The following is an 18,408-nucleotide window of genomic DNA, read 5'->3' on the forward strand; positions in this document are numbered from 1 at the left end:
AGATTAAACACAGAAAGCGTTGAAGTTGGAATGCATTAAAGTTTCATCGAAAGCCTATATTACAGAGATGGCACCTTGCACATTACTTGCAATTAAGACAAGGAATACACTTTAAGCAGACGGTTGAGATCGCCATTTGGTGAATTCGGAAGCGACTCAGCCAAATCATACGAACACTGAATTTCAACAACCACTGCGATATGACCCTCATCCAAGAGCAGCTGACCCTTTACACGAAGCAATTGACCCTACACACAAACCAATTGACCTTTAGCCCCCAATTATGCAAATTTATCAGTTTTGCTGCCGACAGTGAAAACACTCCAGAAGAATCTGCAAAGCTTAAGATTGTATCTTGAAAACAGTACTCGGTGCATATGCGTCAAGCAATGCCTCAAAACTCAGCATTGTAACCACACAATTGAAATAATCCGAGAGTTCTGACTATCAATTGAACTCTTCAATTCACTTCAAATTTTTATATAATACTGCCGTTTATTAACCAAATGGCTCTCTTACAAGGAACGGATCATCATGTCAATGGCCTTCATTCAGTATTTCATGTTCATCGGCCCAATATAATAACAATTCTCGTGTAAAAATCTTAAGAACAGGAAAAAATATTTTGCCCAAAACATTTCAAATTTCGATACATGTTCTGATCGCCATGGTGCGGAAAGTAAGAGCTGCTAGTCTCTAGTAGATCGAGGTCATTTGATGACGTCAAGTGGTCAAATTTCTTTCTGGTGGATGGGTCAAATAATACGATGGTTTAACTTGCTTCAGGTGAAGCTGCACGTTGTCAACACGGATGTTTTCAAAGGAATATTTCTCATCTAAGATGACAAGGCAACCCCCTCATACTATATATTTCCAAAAAGCAGAGGATCTGAAGTTTACTATGGTAGCAATGGTTTACTCGAAGGATGGATGTGTATATTTGGGTTAAAAAATCCCAATTTTGTTATTAATGATAAAGATTAATTTAAGTCAAAAACTCAACACTATTTTCTGAAATGTAATATTTCACTTGAAACGAGAGTATATGTTTATTTTGCAATATCTATCTTCATTCTAAAATGGCAAGGGTTGAAAGACACTCAAAAAAGTGATTAAAACATGATTAGCAAAATTAAATAGCTCTTATTCAAAATGTAAGAACTTTATTGCCAAACAATATAGTTGTTTTGTTGTATAACATTTAAAAACATAACGTGAAAATTTCAGAAAATTTAACCCAGCCAGGATGGAGGTGAATTATTTGGAAATCCTGAAAGTCGGAGAAAAGAGAAGCCAGGAAATCGGGTGATTTGCAAGCATTTGCGTAAATTAACACGTCTTTTTCACCCAACTTACGACTGCTTGACAAGCTGAAAGGTGAACCCAACCAATATTTGAATCTTGGGTTAACAAATTCTGTCAATTATATCTACGTATAGACAGACAGACAGACAGACAGACAGACAGATAGATAGACAGATGGATGGATGGATGGATAGATAGACAGATAGATAGATAGATAGATAGATAGATAGATAGATAGATAGATAGAGAGAGAGAGAGAGAGAGAGAGAGAGAGAGAGAGAGAGAGAGATCGGTAGATAGAATAAGCCTTCAAACTTCGATTTAAATTTGTACTCATTGCACACCGTTCTATTGCCGTTTCCTTTCATAATTTAACATCCTCATGTTATTTACTGACTTCGATTCAGATCGGTCATCACAATTATGTGACAAACAATAAATATTTGAAGAAGTGGGACGTGACCGGAACTGTGTCGTACGACGGGGGAATTGTAGGGTGTGCGAAGGAGCGTGACAAATGGCAATGCTCGGTGTAGGCTAGACAACTGGAAAAAACTGCTCTTTGTCCGCAAGCCGACGCTCAATCCCAACGCGAAACAAATGAAGCGACTCGCGTCTCTGATTTACGCGAAGCGATGAATTATTGAGCGACAGGGTCACAATAAATGTGGGAATTGTGAATATTTGATGTATGGCCTGGACGTCCTACCGATTAAACGATAAAGAAGTGATATATTCACACAAAAAAAGATTTGCCATGTCGGTTATGAGAGTAAATCCGTCAGTGACTAAATTTGTGCAGATAACAAAAAGGCAACTCGAAATTATGACATTGTCTACCAATAACGCAGTTGTTTACTCTTACTATTAAACATTAACTCATAAACAATGGCTGAAATCTCAAGAAAATGGCATTAGACATTTTTAATAACGTATCTGTCAGATCATGCCGTAGTCAAAAAAACTTTGCAGTTACTCTTTAGCACGCGCATGCGTCTCCCTATAATGATGTGCACGGTTATATATTATTACTGCACATTGAGCGTCAATTTGCATATTATGAAGACGCCGATAGTCCGAATGATTTGGACATTGGCGGTGCTGATCACAGAGGATGCGCTGAAGAAATATCTTGGCTCGACTCGAGTATCGACCATGCATATAACTCAGAAATTATGTGCATATCAGCTCGGTTATTTAATGGGACATAATCCCTGTCGTGGTGCACGTATTGCTCTACGTGCGTACATATCAAATTCAAACCTTGCACCCTTTTTAAGCATTGAGTTATAAACCTGTTGACACTTATTTGCTTTCTGTCTAATCTCACCAGGTATGTGCCTCTTAAACGTTTGATGATATATTCAAATACGCCGACGCTGTGCATATATTTCGAGGGCTTCATGTCAAAGTAAAGAGGGTACATCGACCGTTGTTTGAAAAACTAGAATGTCGGAGGGAGCGAGACCAGTCGGCTAATGCCACCTTTGAAAGTTTAGTATAGTTAATGGTGGGTTTTGGTTCAACATATTGAAAAGGGTACATCATTTGTGATTTGACACAAACGGTATTGTTGATTTTATTAGATTTGCATTCTGGCAAAGGCCAGACCGTTCCAAAACTATCTGTGTGTTCCTTGCCCTTCGGGTACTCGATCAACAACAATTAAAACTAAACATCGCTGATATAATTACCATACAGATGATATTTACTCTTAACGAAATTACGTCGTTGCGATCAACGTCGTATGAATATTTTAGAACCTCTTCACTAAACACACACTTTGTTAATTGCATTTCTGTTGCGTAAACGCATGCTTGGTAGCGACGCCATAACCGTCCACGCAAAACAATTTACACATTGTAATTGCATTTTATTAACGAGCCATTTGCTTATTTATTGGTTGTTTGCGACGGCATTAATTTCACAATCCTACATCTTGGGTACAAAGAACCCAAGCCTCCACTCCGCCTACAGAGCTAATGAGAAAATCCACCAAATGACCTTTTAAAGTAGTATAACAATAGAGAAGGCACTGTTATGAAAATCCCATTTGTAAATTTTCAAGGCTGACCAATATTGTTTGAGACCTTAGACACGTTTCTGATGGACAGGCCAATTTTTTAATCTAATACTAATGATTGAAATTATCGACATCAAATAATTCGAGATGGCATGCCACTTCATATTGTATCGTTATATTTTAATCAAAATTAATTGACCGCCTGGCAGTTTTCGAAGGCTACATCCGGGTACGTCTCATATCGCGAGTCCGCGTTTGCTAGTATATTTGTGAGACCTGGAAACCTCCGATGTGCGCTTTTCATTGCTGACAACGCGAATTCCTCATTACCTAATCCAACAGCAGGTTGCAAACTAAAATTCAATGTAAATAATTAAATTCACGCGACCGTTTTCTGAGACAGATGGATACCGTGCTGTGGTATCGTTCATAGGTTGTTTTCGGTCTTCCCATATGCGACATCGCAGAGGAGAAAAACTTGATCGACGGCTACTTACATGCTTCATAAGATTCTTTGGCAACCCTAGAGCGATGCCTATGTATATTTGCAATAATTGAAATTTAGGTCAAACCGCTTTGAGAGTCTGGCAAAACAAGCACACAAAATACAGCAGTAACATCCTATAGACGTTACAAAAAGGTATCTAAAGGGTTGAAGATAATATGCATGTCAAAACTAAAATCTTGAACGTTTACTTACCTTTCTCATCGAATCTTTTAAAACAAAAATAGGGTTCACCAAGCAACTTTTGAATTAGATTGTTGAGTTCCTCTTATTTACGGACATTATGATATATTCTCATGAACACAAGATGGTGAGAAAACTTTTCTCCAAGTTTTAAAATGAGTCCATATGTAAAAAGTTGACAGGAAGAGACTTGTAAGACTTTGAAATTTGTCCACGAGGAGCATTCCTTCTGGTTGGGAAATTACGCGGAGATTGTCATCATACTCAGTTGTAGACACGACCCCCTTAATGGTTCGTCTAACCTTTTACTCAGTACTTTAGAAAAAAAATGGCAAGTTATTACGAACTAATGCGATATAAAAAGTTTCAAATACACAAACGCATCATGGGGCTACTTTATAATATTATAATTCAGGTAAACTTGTCCTTCAGTGTAGTGGTCACCGCTAATGTTTTGTGCACAATATACTAAAAGAAGACATACTATACATAAAGTATGAATCAGGTATGCTTTATATTATATTACATGAAGATTCATACTATGTATATTTAAGCAATAAAGCACACCCAGCGACGATATACCGCGAGATTTTGACAAGTTCACGACATATATGCACGAGCGATAGCGAGTGCATATATGAAGTGAACTGGTCAAAACCAAGTGGTATACCGTCGATGGTGATTTATTGCTATTATATCATAACAGTATATTGAAATTCTGGCATGGAACGTCAAAAATGATTTTTGCTCTTGCCGAGACCTCACGCGTGTGCCAATCATGGTATATCGCGAATATACCACGGTTCTTTTCACGTCTCGACAAATCAGATGGGTGTATTTGCGTCATCAATATAGTTGTATGATATATTACATCATACCTGTATATTGATGTCCTAAATACAGCGATCTGATCGGTCGAGACGCGAAAAGAACCGTGGTATATTGGCGATATACCACGGCTGGCATACGCGCGAGCTCTCAGCTTGAGCATAAATCATTTTTTGACGTTCTATGCCACTCTGTGCAGAAAGACCAACTCCACATAGTGGTCACAGTCCATAAGGCGTTTTGGTTACGACAATACCCAGTTGTTACTGAATTTGACTTTGAGGGCTTGCTTATTTCCGTGACGTCATACGGATTTTATCGTAGGGTATTAAAGCATTACGCGCGACAAAAAACTGAAGTTAAAACTTTTGTTAAAAATTTGCCTGAGGTACTCTTGACCATTCTCTTTGATGTTGAAGAATAATAATAAATCAGGGGTCACCATATGCATAGTTTTAGATTAAGCCGTCAAATTGCCTGAACCGACATTTAGAATTCAAAATGGCCGCTTGGCCAAGTCTTGCTTTGAAGGGAAAATTTAATTTTCGATTTTCACAAATTTAAGACGACGGAAACATCATAATAACTGAGAATATGCAGCAGGCTAAAACACGTATTGTAATTGTTTGAGTATCCAAAATACTGTCCCCGAGGCGCGTTCTACTTTAAGGTTATTGGTGTCGTCTTGTGTTTGCAAAAAACCCGCGAGTGACGTCAGATAGTTTTTAAACACAGTTATTGATGACATATCAAAGAACACTAGCCTTGCCCGGTCCCTTTATATTATCAAAGCTACTGATTAACATCCACACGTTTTACAGCCGCGTATCCTTCGCTTTAGGTTGAAAGGTATTTTTAATTCCGAAATGCCACTATGTGTCAATTTTAAAGAAACTAACCTTCCGCATTTAGTCTTGATATTAATATAAAAATACACTGCCGGGAGATTGTTGCTGTAAATAATTTCTTTCAATTTATGTACTTCCCGTCATCTCATGCGTAGTTTATCGTAGTGCGCATGCTCACGCTCGGATCACTGAATACATCACAGACAATTCGTTTCACCAACATATCATCATAATTCGTTTGAACACTGTTCGTTGTGCTCACTTTTTAGGCGGTGAAAATTTCAAATAGACAAATACGCTAGCAGCAAGTCACAGAAGGGTACAACTATCAGGAAAAGTACAAAAAAACTGCGAGGCGCTTGTAAATACTGGAGCAAAAATGAAAATATGAACTTTTGCTGTCCAATCTTTGAAGGGAGGGGTCGTCCGAAACGTGGCTGTGCAACTTTCTTGTTTACAAACAATGTATTTCATGCACGATATCTAGATTCATTAACAACTTAACAGCAACAATTTAAATTTTACAATGTATGACAAACATATTTCAACTATCATCAATCGCCAACATACCCTGGACACAGTGTTTACAATCAGTGGTCTTGTGGGTTCCATACGACCTTTGAGTGCAGTTACGATGACCCCTCCCTTTAATTTCAAAGAACATGTAAAATACAATTTGTGCAATTGAAAAACTGACTTCGACTTCAAATGTCGAATATTCATAGGCTAGATATAACACCATTATCTTGTCGTTAACTCTCATACAGATGTTCCATTCTTTGGGTTTAAGTACATCAGTCGATCAAATTTTCACAGAGCTAAATCACGGTCCCTTTAGGGGACTGGAAGAAGTTAAAATCAGAAATCAAGTTCACTGCTAAAGTCAACTTTCCTATACATATCACATAACATGATGCAGTCGCCGCATACTACGTTAACTGTTCAAGCCCGTTGTCTGTCGCATGGCAGTTGCCCCGTGCGTTTTCCCACTGTACATAATTCGTCCAGATAAAATCGCAGTCGACCATCTCAGGTGAGAGTCATATGTTTTCAGTTTAATCGAATATAGCATCTTGATTTATTCCTGTCTGTCATGAGAAAGTGTTTTGGATGTCCCTCGTGGCAATCAAACATGTGTCGAGAAAATCAACGTGAATGCAGCTCTTACGAAACAACATGTGTCATAATTTAATATACCCCAGGCGATGAGGTAATCTCGTGGTAACGTCACGCGGTAAATATTGTGGCTAAGACATATTTTCTCTTGCTATATTTCTCCCTTTCACTCTTACAATAACCTATTATCAACGATATTTGTGCAATATATACAATCCTATACCTTCATTGATAGGTTCGTCAACTTGTACACGATATTGACTTGTCTGATAACAAATAGCGACAGCCAATGAACGACCAGAAATAACTCAGTACATCGATACATAGAATATTGATATGCCTGTACATCTATTGATACATCGACAGACCCACAATACACATGAATATACAGTAGATCTGTGCCTGAATAGATATATGAAAAAGTTTGTGAACAGATACGCACGTTCGAAGTACAAGACATACATACATACATACATACATACATACATACATACATACATACATACATACATACATACATACATACATACATACATACATACATACATACATACATACATACATACATACATACATACATACATACATACATACATACATACATACATACATACATACATACATACATACATACATACATACATACATACGTACCTACGTACTATCATATACGTACATCTGGGTTGCATGAAAGCGCACGCATACGTTGTTGCTGATGATATGTAAGATTACTTTGATGACACTATTATATAATGCACTCACAGTCGAGAACGGGGCAAAGTGATGTAAAAAGAAGGTAATTAAGGCTACACATGGTACTTCACGTAATCTGATAACGGGGTAGTATTCCATGAATAAACCGACTACGCTGCTGATCATCAATTTCTTGGAATTCAAAGGGTTTAAACAAGAAGACACAAATCGAGCCGACCGAAGAGTCTGACAAAAGCTTGAAGCGAGACAGCTTTGATGTGATTAAGAAGAGAAAACCATTTTATACATCCATCAAATACTCTCACAGAGTCGAAGTTTCTGTATAATGATTTCAAAAAGACGGAGGGTCATGCGATGAATGCAAATAAAAATCTCCAATGTCGACAGGGTTTATTCCTTGGAATAAATTTCACTGAACAAATAGCGCAGCTTACAAAAAATTGAGAAACGCTTTCAGATGATAATCGGGTAAACAACGAAGAAAGCGGACTCAGCTGGCAAGCGTTCTATACCTTGGTATCATTGATACGTCGAGGTTATCGCAGAGGTTGCACGGAATATTTGGTGTGTAAATTTATCTCGAGGGCAAAAAGAAAACCACAAGAATACCACTTAGTTTGTACTTCTTTTCGGAAAAATAAGAATTATCGTTGAGTGTGACTCTCAAATTATGCATTTTCTTATGCTGCTTGTCCCCTATGTTGATTAAGAGCACGTTTTACCTTGTACGGAAATTTTTTTGCCAAAAGGGGTAGCTGATGATATGCCTAAAGTTTCATAGAAAACGTCCATGAAAGAATTAAGGGTGGTATTTTCAGGTTCGGATTCACGGCTATGCTTTCCTCAAAATACTTAAATCCCCATTCGCCCATAAATTTAGGTTGCCATCTTTTCAGGATGTCTGCTTCACCGTTTTACCGAGACACTGAGTAAGGTCGATTTGAGGTCAGAATCTCGACCCGTTAGGTCACTTACTTCTTAGATCTCTTCAGCACATCAACATGTCGGTCAGACACAAATCTCAGAAAAAGTGACACCCACTCCCCGTCTCCGATTCTGCCTCTGATTCTATTTTGGACAGGAAAATTTTATATCGACCATGTCTCCGGCACATCTGACCAAAGACATTAAAAAAATCACACGAGAATGATAGTGTGGGAGTACTGAAGCCAGCTGTGTCGTAAGTGAAATAAATTTGCCACACGTTGGGTTCGCGAAGAAAGTAGACAGTCTCTTTAGTTTTTATTTGAATCCCGCCAGGAGCTGTGACACTTCGCTTCCTGGAGCTGCTCCATCGAGACTAATCTCATCAAATTGATTCTTGCAGCTGTATATATATATATTAAAACGTGGCTCGCGTCTGGCATAAAATGGCACAAAGTTAAACACTGGCAGAAATGCTATGTGCTCACTTATGTACTGACTGTGAGCGCAACAAATACTGCAGAATATTATGGCGTTTTTTCCAAATAGTGTTCTGTTGCTGTCTTTGCGGTTTATTGGGAAAGAGTCGGTGAACAGTTCGTCAGATTGGCCATTAATGACAAATTCCTACCTAACATCATTTTCAATGGAATTACACAGTGTATGTCAACGAAAAAATATGCACGCCCAAACATGAAGGATTCTGCACCAAAGGCTATTTCACACTATCCGCAGTGTCAGACACGTCTGCATCGTCGCATTATGCGGGATTTCAACCGCGAGAAATGAGAGGTGGCGAATGGAGTCAATTTTCCGTGGTTCCTCTATTCATTTTGACGTCGACGTCTTAAGTATGATTATCCGTCCTTGTACGTGTGTGGCCGCCTTATCCATTGATAACGCTGATTATCACGTCGCTGACTAGGTCCCTACGTGAGAACACGAACTCGACAGTGTTGAACGATTCTGGTACAGTTGTACCCTATAAGGGCACTCTCTTTCTTTTCCTTGTATTACACCTGAAAGACGGAATTAATTCAATAAATCAACAACATGTCGATATTGCACACGTCCCCAGCTCCCCTCGAGGGTTTTGTTCGTTGTGGAGTTTCTTAATGAAGGCCTTTCAATCATTTCTTCGATAGAACAGATTTTGATATTATAACGAATCTAAAAGGACGTTGATACAGTCTAGAATGGAGGGCATTTCAAAGTCGTGTTCAACACACTTATGAATGAAATACTATCTCACGTATGTGTAGCGAGACGAGTGTGAAAAACAATATTTCACATAAAAGGACAAATTTACGAGAAGTGCATTAGAAGATAGATGAAAAGTGAACGGAAATAACTTCCTTGATCATATTTCCGAGCAACGAAATTGATTTTATTTTTCAGTGCGCGTTTCGCCTGCCGTAATACAAGACTTTCATCTTTGTACTCAATCTCTCTGGGCAAGTCTCTCTTGAAAAGCGAATGGGATCAAATCAGTAGTATTTAATTTCAGTCAATTCCTTTCACTACCGGATTAAAATATCAGTCTTAGGGTATTCTCATGCCAAATTGTTATTTGCGAGGATTTCGAATTTTATGAAATCACTTACGTCCACACGTACACCCGATACAGTGAGAAATAAACATGGAATTTTCTGTACATGCTCTCATAATGTATGTATGTATGTATGTATGTATGTATGTATGTATGTATGTATGTATGTATGTATGTATGTATGTATGTATGTATGTATGTATGTATGTATGTATGTATGTATGTATGTATGTATGTATGTATGTATGTATGTATGTATGTATGTATGTATGAATGTATGTATGTAATAGTTTGCTGTTTTTCACATCATATTTGGAGAAAAGAACCCAGATAGTTTCATTTAATGGGGCACTTAGTGATTCTTGTCAAGTCTCTGTGGGTGTACCACAGGGATCTATCTTAGGCCCCTTATTCTTTCTACTTTTCATCAATGATCTTCCTTTATTTACAAATACATCTGATCTTTACATGTATGCAGATGACACTGCTGCACAGGTCACCAGTACTAAGTTAAAAGAAATTGAAAATAAGCTTAATCAAGACATGTATCACATCACACACTGGTATGATCATAATAACATGTGTATTAACTCACAGAAAAAAAAATTATGGTCCTTGGAACTTCTCAAAGAAAAGCTAGAATAGATGAATCAATTCATGTGTTATGTAATGGAGATCAACTGGAGTGTGTTACACATGATAATTATTGGGTATAATTATTGATGATACTTTAAGCTGGGAAAAACAAGTTAACTCTGTTTGTAAAAGTATCGCATTTAAGTTACTTCAACTCAAGCGTATTCGCCCCTTTCTAACTAAAAGGGCCATGATGAGTTTTTATAATTGTTTTATTTTACCCCATTTTGATTACTGTTCCAACATATGGGGTCACTGTTCTATCAAAAAAACTTTTAGGACGCATTGAGCGACTCCAGAAAGCTGTTGCGAGAGTTCTTTTAGATTGTGATTTTAATACTTCTAGTGAAGTTTTATTCCGTACACTGAATTGGATGCCATTCAGAAAACGGATTTTATATCATGAATCAATTTTAATGTATAAAGTACAAAACAATTTAGCTCCAGATTATTTGAATGTTTTTAAAACTTTCACTGGGTACACAATATTCACAGTCAGAATACTAGATCTGCTGCCGGAGAAGATTTATACATTCCAAAACATAGAACACAGTTCTTTAAGAAAAGTTTTACATACAGTGGTGTAAAAATATGGAACAGTTTACCGGTTGACTTAAAGTCATGCTCCTCATTGCAGGCTTTTAAAGACAAATGTAAATTTCATTTTTTATGTGACACAGATGTTCAGTAGTGTAATATTGTTTATTGTCCATTTGTCCATTTGTTTTTTGTACCTATTGTATGTTTTGCCTTTCATGTCTTCATGGATTTGTGCAATTTTAATGTATATATTGTAATTTTAATGATTTCTCGACACTGTGTGAGAAGAGCCATTGGCTCAACAGTTTATCGAGATTAAATAAAGTCTAAATAAAATATGTATGTATGTATGTATGTATGTATGTATGTATGTATGTATGTATGTATGTATGTATGTATGTATGTATGTATGTATCTATGTATCTATGTATGTATGTATGTATGTATGTATGTATGTATATATGTATGTATGTATGTATGTATGTATGTATGTATGTATGTATGTATGTATGTATGTATGTACGTACGTACGTACGTACGTACGTACGTACGTATGTATGTATGTATGTATGTATGTATGTATGTATGTATGTATGTATGTATGTATGTATGTATGTATGTATGTGTCTACGTATGTATCTATGTGTCTATATATGTATCTATGTATGTTACCTCTGTAAAAAATATCAACACATGAATTTTAGAAACTAATGAAAGTAGCATTCAGACACTATTGACGTTGCGTTCCCATTTCAACCGATGACATAAATTGTGTATCTCTTGAAGTGAAAAAATTAATCGATAGGTTTCATTTCAAATCGATTTCACTTAGCAAAGATCTGGGCAGTGCTTTCTAAAGGACTTCAGATTCATGACTTTGAAAATATACCATGTCAGAGTCATTGCGTAAAACTATTGCTGTGGTTGTTCTGTAGACCGAACATCTGTTCTCGTGGCACATTGTTCTGCCGAGAAATGCTTTCTTTGATTAAGAATATCGTTTCAGATGCAAAAGTGAGCCATTGTTACATTGGAATTTTAATGTTCCGTGAAATCACGGTATATTTGTATACGTTTAGCCGCTTTGTTCTCGCCGAAAGCAAGAGCATAAACTAGAATAAAAAAGCTTCTTTTGACGATGAGTGTATGACTGTACGACGCATAGCTTCCGCTGATACAACACGTCAATACACAGCAACGAGGACAAACTTTGCACAATGTATTTTGTTCGCAGCATTGACACTGTGACTTTTGAATTTTGTTATTGGACCTATATTCCTAGCTGAATAACACCGTCAATATAATTTCAAGATTGGCAAAATCTATCAGCCGAGCCACATTTTGAGATACCGCTAACACGAATGGAAAACAAAGGAAGGCCTAGCCGGGGATCAAACTTTTCCAAATGAACTCCATTGGATGCTTAACCATGCCAGCATTCAATGTGTCTTAGCTTCCATTGTCTGTCATACATTCTCGAATTCAACTTTTACATGTAAAATATGCAAATTCTTGTACTTGGTAGAATTCTGCACATATTTCTCTAAAGAATTATGTTCCTTACAAAAATTGTTCTTGCGCATCACGTTATCTTTATTGACAGAAGAAGTCACATGCTTTGCTGTACGTGTATCCGTAACTTTACAATGGGATAGTGTCCAGTGATGAACAAGTGGAAGAAAAACTAAAACGAAAAACGTCACAAAGAAGTAAAAATAACATTCAAGTCCATGCAGATTCTTCCTCTATACTCATGGCATGTAACATTTTAAAATTTCTCGATAACTCTTGAGCTCTTGGTCGCAGTTCAGGTGTAGGGCATGTTGCAAGGTTGATCAAGACGCCAACTTGTTCCAATATTGTCCCCTTTCCTCTGAATACCCGCCATTCAACGTTAGCCGTTCTGTTCTGGCGAAATCTCGGCAATTCTTGGTTTTTCTCGTGGAATGACTTGTAGTCACTCGTTGAGAACAAATCGGGGTGATTAAAGTAGGGTCGAAATCCCGTGAAGATCTCTGCCAGTACCATACCAAGACTCCAGACATCTACTAGGCAGGTGATAGCTCCGTTATCGAGCACTGACTCGGGTGACAAGTATCTGTTTTCACCAAGACCACGGAAACGACCAGCGTCGCCGATGAGGGCAGCAGTACTGCTAGAAACAAGCGTCACATTCAACGTTTCTGGACTAACCTGAAAAGCAAAAATGGATAAAAATTATTATTTCCCAGTTTTGTCGAGTGTTAGAAACTACTATTTGATCTTCCACCGGTTTTTTATCAGTTAAACTATACATAATGTGTGCGTGCTCAAAATAATGATGATATTTTCGGACAAACTCACTAAATTCAGAATGTACTAATTGGTTCGTGCACATCAACTTCAAACACCGGTCCTTGCCATTCTGCGTGTAGAAAGGCGACTCGAGTTAAATAGGCACGAAAAGGATAAAATGAAAAAATGTCCTCGCATGTATCCAAGATATCAGTCACATTGGACACTCTGAAGTAAAATGTCGATTAATGTAATGGATTCACGGTAAAAAAAAGGCAAACGGATACCATCACAAATTTACCAACAAAGTGTATATTCATGTACACCTTGTGGACTGCTATGCAGTAAAAAATCAAGATACTTACCATGATGTGACCTGGATCAATATTTTGATGAATGACGTCACGTTTATGTAAATCAGACACAACATTACATAACTGACACGCCAGCTGCAGTTTTTGTAATGTAGTAAAGTTGTGCTAAAATAAAATGTCGATAGAGATGTAAATAGAGATCTCAAATGCATGTAATTTAATCTCTAACCTTCCAAGATTCCTTCACATATTTTATCTTTATAGAGATCTTTCTATTCCTGCGTCTGTAACTTAAGTTACTCGATGGTTTAGTATACGTGTTGTCTCGTTCGATCGCAGTTTTTCAAGAGTGATGTAATAAGTAGAATATAAATGAGCTTTTAAACTTGGTTACTGAACGCCTTGTCGTTTGAAATGTACAAATTATATCAGTTTTTCGAATAGAAGGTGTGTTTCAGGTCCGTCTTAACTTATCACGTGATAACCTACCAAATCACCATCAAATGACATCACCTCAAGACTCTTGCCGGCTGTACATTGCTGTTTTGCACCAGAATTATCCGTGCTGATACATGCACCATGGAAACTGGGTGTTGTAAGGGTTTTATTTCCGTTTAACCTGCTAAGATAGCAAACAAAAGACTCATAATGTTATAGAATATGGAATGCTTATTAGTGTGATAAACTCCATACAAGATCACAATAAAAATGAAATTGATAGGCGACATTGGCGATGTTTATCACAGAGAAGACGTCTGGAAGTAAAGACAGTATCTTTAAGACTGGTGGAATCTTTTAGTTTTATGCAGACATACAGGATTTTGAGTTGAGTCACAATCACAAACTGACGACTAGCAAAATTACAAGTATGATATTCGATCGCTTACTTGATATAAATACATTTCTACGAGCGTCATTTAGAAATTGTTTACGATTGCATCAGAATAAAATGCTGTTATTTATGTTTTAATATAAATTTATTCAGTGTTCTATGGCCAATTCTTCGACTATAACCCCGCATCTATTTCAATAACGACCGTGAACCTTAAAGCACTAGTGTTACCTAATCAATACTTTTGAATGTCTCTAGGTCTTTGAGTTTAAAGGCGATACTAACAACGACTAAACATTCTAGATTTTCGCTAACAATTTTTATTCTAAGCTACTTTAAACTATTTTCTTTCATGATCAAGGAGAAAGTGAGAGGCCATGCAAATTTTAGTATCGGGGACATAAAGTTTATCAAATTTACCGAAATTTCAAATTCAAAATAGCTGACCTTTACATAAAGGTCCGCTATCGGTATGAAAGTTACATATCAACATATGAAAGGAAAAAACTATGAAACAAAATCTATCACTGAACACAAAAGGAAACACTCTTGACAGCATTTGTATTTTTATTTTTATCGGTGTTTTTTAAAAAGAGGTTACATTTTTCATGAGTAGATAAAGGGATATATATAACATATTAGTGTTATTGCAAGAACTCGTACTAACCTGTGAATAGCGCCCTCATGCTTCATGAGATCCTTATCCATGATTTTTCAAAGCCAGTCACTCATCTCCACATTCACCCGATGAACTCCAAGTACATAAATCCATCGTTGGCATCTATATCACTGGTGGAAATTTTAAGATTCTTATATAATTTATCGAATTAAACTCACTTTGGTCGATATCCCTTGCGTACCAGCTACTTTGTTGCATGCGAAACATAGATATCTATACTGAGTTTTTACAGACGAAGAAATTTATGAAAAAAAAAACACGCTGAATGGTCGCCTACTACTACAGCCCGCCTTTGCAGAAAGGGTCAAGTGGTCAGTTTTGAAAAATTACATATACCCCCGAGCGTGTCATAAGATTGAAAAATTCGGCAAATTAGTAAAGAATGCCGAAAACAACATGTATACAAAAGGTACTTGACCAATTGATGACTCTGTCTGTAGTATTGTGGTATAGTGTTAATTTTTAACGTCATTTGGAAAAAGACTTCCAAAATTAATTAACGTTTGGATTCATAGAATGTACAAGTACTTTTTAAGGTCACAGAGAATATGGAATATAAAATTGCACTAGTGCGGCGTTATTCTTCGAGCTCTAGATTTCAAAGAAAACTGCGACGCTCACCGAAAAGACATTATCAAAATAAAGGGAATATATTTAGTTGTCTGTTTAAAAATCAAAAAGTGTCGTTGAATTGTACTTGCAAAAACAGTTGAGCCTAAGCTTTAGCCAGTTAGTTCCTACAATGGCTTTAGGTCACACGCATAAATAGTGACCTAATGACCTGTCTTGCATCGTCCGTACCCTCGACTCCCTTAGTTTGTTCGTTTTGCGTTTCATTGTCAATTTTCGAGCAAAAAATCCCGCAACAGCGTTCACATGACCAATAGCGACACTACATATTGAAACACGTAAATTGACCTGCTGATGTACTTAATTGTGAGAAAAATGGCAGCACTTGAAGTCAACCTTAACTACCGTACAACGTTCACACTGGTTCGCAGCTACAACCAATTTGAATACCACGACAATATTTTTCTCGGCCGCACTAGTACTAACGAATCAAATTTCTCAGGACAATTAATACCTGCCATTAGATCTGCATTGGAATCGATCTCCTGTCGGTTACTCTGTGTGGGTTTTCAAGATAAAGAACCCTGGCCCAGCTGCACGCGTGAATCCAAAAAGTCATGCCACCCGAAAGGAACTCTGGGTAATTGGTCATCACCGGGAAAAAAACTACACCTAAATCACTGTGCTTTAAAGTAATAAAATTCCACATTTTCTTCATCATGATTTCTTGCAGCTATAGAAACTTATTTAAATATTACATTCAAATTTAGCAATGGGAAAAAATGATTCTCCGAAAGCTACGAACAAACATGAAAGGCAGAGTATACACATTTTAGGACGAGTTCTAGTGATATATGAGTAGGCACATGTCGGAAACAATGCAACTACCGTATTTTGTGTTGTAGGCGCTAGGCGTTATGTGGAGCGGATCGAATGACCTTTTACGACGACACATTTCAGGTACTTGACTTCGGGAACCAAACGTGCTGTTCCGCCCTCAGAACAACGCGGCGAAGCCCCTTAACAGATCGAAAAGTTGACCATTTCAGTGCAGATGAGACGAGCGGTAAAGTTAATGTACACCAAAATTGTGGGTTTTCATATTCTTTTTAAACAGTAAAATAGTCTTTTAAGTTCTATTCATTGATGTAATGCATAGGCTGAGGAAGTGATGTGAACACTTATAACTGATCTGATCACACAGATTTCATTTGCTTCGAACGCCGAATTCGTTCAGTACCCTTTAAAAAACATTGCACCGCTGGGAAGTTTTGGGTGAGATGTTCGTATGTCAAAGATTCACCCATAGACTTTAAAAAGTCTATGATTCACCTGAGGTTATCTAGTGCTCGATTTCTAAGGCAAACTTATTCACTTATTTTAGAAATTTCTTTGAGTGTGCGAATCGAGGGAAGTAATCACTGTTAATGGAAAATATTCGGATTCATTGGTATACCGTACAGTCTACTGGTCATACTTCAAAGTTTTAAAATTGAAATATGTTTACAGCGTATAGGACAAGGAGAAACGAATAATTGTACGTTGAGGGGGGTAATTGTCTGTCGAAAAGACGAGTCTCATGATTAGAGGGATGTGATTGGTCAAGATTACGACGATGACGTCACATGCTGTAATTAATTGTGTCTCCAAAGTCGTTTCACGGCGTCACCCGAACAAAATCCTAGGGCCTTTTGTCTTCTCCGATATGACATGGCCAACATTCAAAGACAGTCAAACAAATGTGAAACTGTTTTGTATACGATGTAAACCATAATGCTGCTTTCGTACTGGGTTACCTATGATTAAATAGGGGTGGTCGTCGGAACCGGGGTCGGAACTCTGCTCAAAGGTTGCCAGGGACCCCTACGACCCATGTAAACACTGTGTCTCGGGTACGTTGGCGATTGATGAAAGTTGAAACATACTTGTTAACAATTAATATCGTAAACTTTATAAGTTGCAGTTATGTTGAAGTGATGCATATAGATATCATGCATGAAATACATTGTTTATAAACAAGAAAGTCGCACACGTGCAGTTCCAACGACCACCTCCTTTAAAGCGATCAAACGGGCGAGGTACTGTGACAAAGTTATAATGTCCATACGTTTAATGTTCAGAATGATAATAACATTTTAATATACCCATGTGCACAGTACACACTACGCATTGAAATTACGTCTTATACCATCTGTTCACCATGGGCACAATGCTGAACCTGTTTGAATTGCCCAATCATGATGGTTCTTTATGATTGACTTCATGATGGCTCTTTATTAATGATATAGACCTTAGTGACGTCAGAGCATTTTTTCCTCAGTTGGAGAGTAACGACGATAGTATTTTTGTAACAGTTGGTAAGGAGCTCGGAGGGCCTGATGTCGCTTATGAGTATAGTCTAGTGCGCTATTGTGAAAAAGTTTATGAAACTAGTAGGATCGATCCAATATGGATATTTAAAGAAATTTAAAGAATTATTGTATCTTTGCAAACGATCAAAGGCGTTTACAATTCAAGCAACACAATTGATTTTTCAACATTGTAGACAACAATTCCACGTGACAAACT

General features: G+C 37.3%; 1 protein-coding gene across 1 annotated transcript; it reads right to left on the bottom strand.

Moving 5' to 3' along the window:
* Window positions 1–12,811: 12,811 nt before the first annotated feature.
* Window positions 12,812–15,367, bottom strand: LOC139119624 (glycogen synthase kinase-3-like). The gene is made up of 4 exons (XM_070683466.1): window positions 15,259–15,367; window positions 14,249–14,381; window positions 13,811–13,924; window positions 12,812–13,364 (listed from the first exon to the last, which is right to left on the bottom strand). The coding sequence occupies exons 1-4, from the start codon at window positions 15,297–15,299 to the stop codon at window positions 12,894–12,896; spliced, it is 759 nt and encodes a 252-aa protein (XP_070539567.1). The 5' UTR covers window positions 15,300–15,367; the 3' UTR covers window positions 12,812–12,893.
* Window positions 15,368–18,408: the final 3,041 nt, after the last annotated feature.

Source organism: Ptychodera flava, chromosome 20, assembly GCF_041260155.1.
Source record: "Ptychodera flava strain L36383 chromosome 20, AS_Pfla_20210202, whole genome shotgun sequence".
Lineage (NCBI taxonomy): Eukaryota > Metazoa > Hemichordata > Enteropneusta > Ptychoderidae > Ptychodera > Ptychodera flava.